Source organism: Pristiophorus japonicus, chromosome 13 (genome assembly GCF_044704955.1).
Source record: "Pristiophorus japonicus isolate sPriJap1 chromosome 13, sPriJap1.hap1, whole genome shotgun sequence".
Lineage (NCBI taxonomy): Eukaryota > Metazoa > Chordata > Chondrichthyes > Pristiophoridae > Pristiophorus > Pristiophorus japonicus.
In genome coordinates this window covers 110896443-110903066 of record NC_091989.1, presented here as the reverse complement: position 1 = coordinate 110903066, position 6624 = coordinate 110896443, and the positions used below count along the sequence as shown (strand labels likewise).

The 6624-nt window shown below is 59.6% G+C and overlaps 1 protein-coding gene across 1 annotated transcript; it reads right to left on the bottom strand.

Moving 5' to 3' along the window:
• Positions 1 to 2514: 2514 nt before the first annotated feature.
• LOC139278166 (cuticle protein 16.5-like) lies at positions 2515 to 3090 on the bottom strand. Its single transcript, XM_070896821.1, has one exon. The coding sequence runs from the start codon at positions 3088 to 3090 to the stop codon at positions 2515 to 2517; it is 576 nt and encodes a 191-aa protein (XP_070752922.1).
• Positions 3091 to 6624: the final 3534 nt, after the last annotated feature.

The following is a 6624-nucleotide window of genomic DNA, read 5'->3' as shown; positions in this document are numbered from 1 at the left end:
CTGTGCCAGCTTTGCGACAGCCTGTCAGGGTGGGGACAGCCTCTGCCAGGGTTGTGGCAGCCTGTACCAGGGTTGGGCCAGCCTTCTGCCAGGATTGTGGCAGCCTGTGCCAGGGTCGAGTTCGTCTGTGCCAGCGTTGTTACAGCATGTGCTAGTGTAGGGACAGCCCGTGCCAGTGTTGGTATAGCCTGTGCCAGGGTCGGATAGCCTGTGCCAGGGTGGGGATAGCCTGTTGAAGAGTCGGGACAGCCAGTGCCAGTGTTGGACAGCTGGTGCCAGGGCTGGGACAGTCTGTGCCATTTTTGGGACGAGCCTGTGCCAGGGTTGGTTCAGCCTGTGCCAGGTTTGGAACAGCCTGTGCCAGGTTTGGTAGAGCTTGTGCCAAAGTTGGGACAGCCTGTGCCAGGGTTGGGACAACCTGTGCCAGGGTTGGTTGAGTCTGTGCCAGGATCGGGACTGTCTGTGCCAGGGTTGGTAGAGCCTGTGCCAGGGTTGGTGTGCCAGGGTCGGGACAGCCTGTGCTAGGGATGAGATGAGCCAGTGCCAGGGTTTGTTGAACCTGTGCCAGGATAGCGATAGCCTGTACCAGGGTTGGTACATCCTGTGCCAGCGCGATCATCCTGTACCAGGGTTCGGACAGACAGTACCAAGGTTGGGACAGCCAGTGCCAGGGTCGGGATAGCCTATGCCAGGGTTGGGACAGTCTGTGTCAGGTTTGGGACAGCCTGTGCCAGGGTTGGGACAGGCTGTGTCAGGTATGGGACAGCCTGTGCCAGGGTTGAGACAGCCTGTGCCAGGTATGGGACAGCCTGTGCCAGGGTTGGGACAGCCTGTGTCAGGTTTGGGACAGCCTGTGCCAGGGTTGGGACAGCCTGTGCCAGGGTTGGGACAGCCTGTGTCAGGTTTGGGACAACCTGTGTCAGGTTTGCGACAGCCTGTACCAGGGTTGGGACAGCCTGTGTCAGGTTTGGGACAGCTTGTCCCAGGGTTGGGTCAGCCTGTGCCAGGTTTGCAACAGCCCGTGCCAGGGTTGGGACAGTCTGTGCCAGGTTGGGGACAGCTTGTGCCAGGGGTGCGGCAGCGTGTGCCAGGGTTGGGACAGACCGTGTCAGGGTCGGGACAGTCTGCGACAGTGTTGTGATAAACTGTTCCAGCTTTGGGATAGCCTGTGCCAAGGTTGGGATAGCCTGTGCCAGGGTCTGGAAAGCCTGTGCCACGGTTGGGACAGCCTGTGCCAGGATTCGGACATCCTGTGCCAGTGTTTGGACATCCTGTGCCATGGTTGGGAGAACATGTGCCAGGGCTGCAACAGCCTGTGCCAGGGTTGGGATAGCTTGCGCCAGGGTTGGTAGAACCTGTGCCAACTTGGGACTACTTGTGCTTGGAGCTACCTGTGCCAGGATTGGGGCAACCTATGCCAGTGGTGGGACAGCTTGTGCTGAGAGAGAGATCGACTCTGCCAGGTTTGGGTCAGCCTGTGCCAGGTTTGGGACAGCCTGTGCCAGGATAGGGATAGCCACTGCCAGGGTCGGAACAGCCTGTGTAAGGGTTGGGACAGCCTGTGCCAGGGTTGTGGCAGCCTGTGCCAGGGTTGCGATAGCCTGTACCAGGGTTGGAATAGTCTGTGCCAAGGTTGGGATAGCCTGTGCCAGGGTTAGGACAGCCTATGGCAGTGATGGTAGAGCCTGTGCCATAGTCGGGACAGCCTGTGGCAGTAATGGGAAAAACTGTGCTTGGGTCGGACAGCCTGTGCCAGGGTTGGTAGTGTCTGTTCCAGGGTTGCGACAGCCTGTGCCAGTGTTGGAGCAGCCTGAGCCAGGGTTGCGACAGCCTGTGCCAGCTTTGCGACAGCCTGTCAGGGTGGGGACAGCCTGTGCCAGGGTTGTGGCAGCCTGTACCAGGGTTGGGCCAGACTTCTGCCAGGATTGTGGCAGCCTGTGCCAGGGTCGAGTTCGTCTGTGCCAGCGTTGTTACAGCATGTGCTAGTGTAGGGACAGCCCGTGCCAGTGTTGGTATAGCCTGTGCCAGGGTCGGATAGCCTGTGCCAGGGTGGGGATAGCCTGTTGAAGAGTCGGGACAGCCAGTGCCAGTGTTGGACAGCTGGTGCCAGGGCTGGGACAGTCTGTGCCATTTTTGGGACGAGCCTGTGCCAGGGTTGGTTCAGCCTGTGCCAGGTTTGGAACAGCCTGTGCCAGGTTTGGTAGAGCTTGTGCCAAAGTTGGGACAGCCTGTGCCAGGGTTGGGACAACCTGTGCCAGGGTTGGTTGAGTCTGTGCCAGGATCGGGACTGTCTGTGCCAGGGTTGGTAGAGCCTGTGCCAGGGTTGGTGTGCCAGGGTCGGGACAGCCTGTGCTAGGGATGAGATGAGCCAGTGCCAGGGTTTGTTGAACCTGTGCCAGGATAGCGATAGCCTGTACCAGGGTTGGTACATCCTGTGCCAGCGCGATCATCCTGTACCAGGGTTCGGACAGACAGTACCAAGGTTGGGACAGCCTGTGCCAGGGTCGGGATAGCCTATGCCAGGGTTGGGACAGTCTGTGTCAGGTTTGGGACAGCCTGTGCCAGGGTTGGGACAGGCTGTGTCAGGTATGGGACAGCCTGTGCCAGGGTTGAGACAGCCTGTGCCAGGTATGGGACAGCCTGTGCCAGGGTTGGGACAGCCTGTGTCAGGTTTGGGACAGCCTGTGCCAGGGTTGGGACAGCCTGTGTCAGGTTTGGGACAACCTGTGTCAGGTTTGCGACAGCCTGTACCAGGGTTGGGACAGCCTGTGTCAGGTTTGGGACAGCTTGTCCCAGGGTTGGGTCAGCCTGTGCCAGGTTTGCAACAGCCCGTGCCAGGGTTGGGACAGTCTGTGCCAGGTTGGGGACAGCTTGTGCCAGGGGTGCGGCAGCGTGTGCCAGGGTTGGGACAGACCGTGTCAGGGTCGGGACAGTCTGCGACAGTGTTGTGATAAACTGTTCCAGCTTTGGGATAGCCTGTGCCAAGGTTGGGATAGCCTGTGCCAGGGTCTGGAAAGCCTGTGCCACGGTTGGGACAGCCTGTGCCAGGATTCGGACATCCTGTGCCAGTGTTTGGACATCCTGTGCCATGGTTGGGAGAACATGTGCCAGGGCTGCAACAGCCTGTGCCAGGGTTGGGATAGCTTGCGCCAGGGTTGGTAGAACCTGTGCCAACTTGGGACTACTTGTGCTTGGAGCTACCTGTGCCAGGATTGGGGCAACCTATGCCAGTGGTGGGACAGCTTGTGCTGAGAGAGAGATCGACTCTGCCAGGTTTGGGTCAGCCTGTGCCAGGTTTGGGACAGCCTGTGCCAGGATAGGGATAGCCACTGCCAGGGTCGGAACAGCCTGTGTAAGGGTTGGGACAGCCTGTGCCAGGGTTGTGGCAGCCTGTGCCAGGGTTGCGATAGCCTGTACCAGGGTTGGAATAGTCTGTGCCAAGGTTGGGATAGCCTGTGCCAGGGTTAGGACAGCCTATGGCAGTGATGGTAGAGCCTGTGCCATAGTCGGGACAGCCTGTGGCAGTAATGGGAAAAACTGTGCTTGGGTTGGACAGCCTGTGCCAGGGTTGGTAGTGTCTGTTCCAGGGTTGCGACAGCCTGTGCCAGTGTTGGAGCAGCCTGAGCCAGGGTTGCGACAGCCTGTGCCAGCTTTGCGACAGCCTGTCAGGGTGGGGACAGCCTGTGCCAGGGTTGTGGCAGCCTGTACCAGGGTTGGGCCAGACTTCTGCCAGGATTGTGGCAGCCTGTGCCAGGGTCGAGTTCGTCTGTGCCAGCGTTGTTACAGCATGTGCTAGTGTAGGGACAGCCCGTGCCAGTGTTGGTATAGCCTGTGCCAGGGTCGGATAGCCTGTGCCAGGGTGGGGATAGCCTGTTGAAGAGTCGGGACAGCCAGTGCCAGTGTTGGACAGCTGGTGCCAGGGCTGGGACAGTCTGTGCCATTTTTGGGACGAGCCTGTGCCAGGGTTGGTTCAGCCTGTGCCAGGTTTGGAACAGCCTGTGCCAGGTTTGGTAGAGCTTGTGCCAAAGTTGGGACAGCCTGTGCCAGGGTTGGGACAACCTGTGCCAGGGTTGGTTGAGTCTGTGCCAGGATCGGGACTGTCTGTGCCAGGGTTGGTAGAGCCTGTGCCAGGGTTGGTGTGCCAGGGTCGGGACAGCCTGTGCTAGGGATGAGATGAGCCAGTGCCAGGGTTTGTTGAACCTGTGCCAGGATAGCGATAGCCTGTACCAGGGTTGGTACATCCTGTGCCAGCGCGATCATCCTGTACCAGGGTTCGGACAGACAGTACCAAGGTTGGGACAGCCTGTGCCAGGGTCGGGATAGCCTATGCCAGGGTTGGGACAGTCTGTGTCAGGTTTGGGACAGCCTGTGCCAGGGTTGGGACAGGCTGTGTCAGGTATGGGACAGCCTGTGCCAGGGTTGAGACAGCCTGTGCCAGGTATGGGACAGCCTGTGCCAGGGTTGGGACAGCCTGTGTCAGGTTTGGGACAGCCTGTGCCAGGGTTGGGACAGCCTGTGTCAGGTTTGGGACAACCTGTGTCAGGTTTGCGACAGCCTGTACCAGGGTTGGGACAGCCTGTGTCAGGTTTGGGACAGCTTGTCCCAGGGTTGGGTCAGCCTGTGCCAGGTTTGCAACAGCCCGTGCCAGGGTTGGGACAGTCTGTGCCAGGTTGGGGACAGCTTGTGCCAGGGGTGCGGCAGCGTGTGCCAGGGTTGGGACAGACCGTGTCAGGGTCGGGACAGTCTGCGACAGTGTTGTGATAAACTGTTCCAGCTTTGGGATAGCCTGTGCCAAGGTTGGGATAGCCTGTGCCAGGGTCTGGAAAGCCTGTGCCACGGTTGGGACAGCCTGTGCCAGGATTCGGACATCCTGTGCCAGTGTTTGGACATCCTGTGCCATGGTTGGGAGAACATGTGCCAGGGCTGCAACAGCCTGTGCCAGGGTTGGGATAGCTTGCGCCAGGGTTGGTAGAACCTGTGCCAACTTGGGACTACTTGTGCTTGGAGCTACCTGTGCCAGGATTGGGGCAACCTATGCCAGTGGTGGGACAGCTTGTGCTGAGAGAGAGATCGACTCTGCCAGGTTTGGGTCAGCCTGTGCCAGGTTTGGGACAGCCTGTGCCAGGATAGGGATAGCCACTGCCAGGGTCGGAACAGCCTGTGTAAGGGTTGGGACAGCCTGTGCCAGGGTTGTGGCAGCCTGTGCCAGGGTTGCGATAGCCTGTACCAGGGTTGGAATAGTCTGTGCCAAGGTTGGGATAGCCTGTGCCAGGGTTAGGACAGCCTATGGCAGTGATGGTAGAGCCTGTGCCATAGTCGGGACAGCCTGTGGCAGTAATGGGAAAAACTGTGCTTGGGTCGGACAGCCTGTGCCAGGGTTGGTAGTGTCTGTTCCAGGGTTGCGACAGCCTGTGCCAGTGTTGGAGCAGCCTGAGCCAGGGTTGCGACAGCCTGTGCCAGCTTTGCGACAGCCTGTCAGGGTGGGGACAGCCTGTGCCAGGGTTGTGGCAGCCTGTACCAGGGTTGGGCCAGACTTCTGCCAGGATTGTGGCAGCCTGTGCCAGGGTCGAGTTCGTCTGTGCCAGCGTTGTTACAGCATGTGCTAGTGTAGGGACAGCCCGTGCCAGTGTTGGTATAGCCTGTGCCAGGGTCGGATAGCCTGTGCCAGGGTGGGGATAGCCTGTTGAAGAGTCGGGACAGCCAGTGCCAGTGTTGGACAGCTGGTGCCAGGGCTGGGACAGTCTGTGCCATTTTTGGGACGAGCCTGTGCCAGGGTTGGTTCAGCCTGTGCCAGGTTTGGAACAGCCTGTGCCAGGTTTGGTAGAGCTTGTGCCAAAGTTGGGACAGCCTGTGCCAGGGTTGGGACAACCTGTGCCAGGGTTGGTTGAGTCTGTGCCAGGATCGGGACTGTCTGTGCCAGGGTTGGTAGAGCCTGTGCCAGGGTTGGTGTGCCAGGGTCGGGACAGCCTGTGCTAGGGATGAGATGAGCCAGTGCCAGGGTTTGTTGAACCTGTGCCAGGATAGCGATAGCCTGTACCAGTTTTGGTACATCCTGTGCCAGCGCGATTATCCTGTACCAGGGTTCGGACAGACAGTACCAAGGTTGGGACAGCCTGTGCCAGGGTCGGGATAGCCTGTGCCAGATTTGGGACATCCTGTACCAGGGTTGGGAGAACATGTGCCAGGGTTGCAACAGCCTATGCCAGGGTTGGGACAGTCTGTGTCAGGTTTGGGACAGCCTATGCCAGGGTTGCGACAGGCTGTGTCAGGTATGGGACAGCCTGTGCCAGGGTTGAGACAGTTGTGTCAGGTATGGGACAGCCTGTGTCAGGTTTGGGACAGCCTGTACCAGGGTTGGGACAGCCTGTGCCAGGTTTGGGACAACCTGTGTCAGGTTTGGGACAACCTGTACCAGGGTTGGGACAGCCTGTACCAGGGTTGGGACAGCCTGTGTCAGGTTTGGGACAGCCTGTGCCAGGGTTGGGTCAGCCTGTGCCAGGTTTGCAACAGCCCGTGCCAGGGTTGGGACAGGCTGTGTCAGGTATGGGACAGCCTGTGCCAGGGTTGAGACAGCCTGTGTCAGGTATGGGACAGTCTGTGCCAGGGTTGGGACAGCCTGTGTCA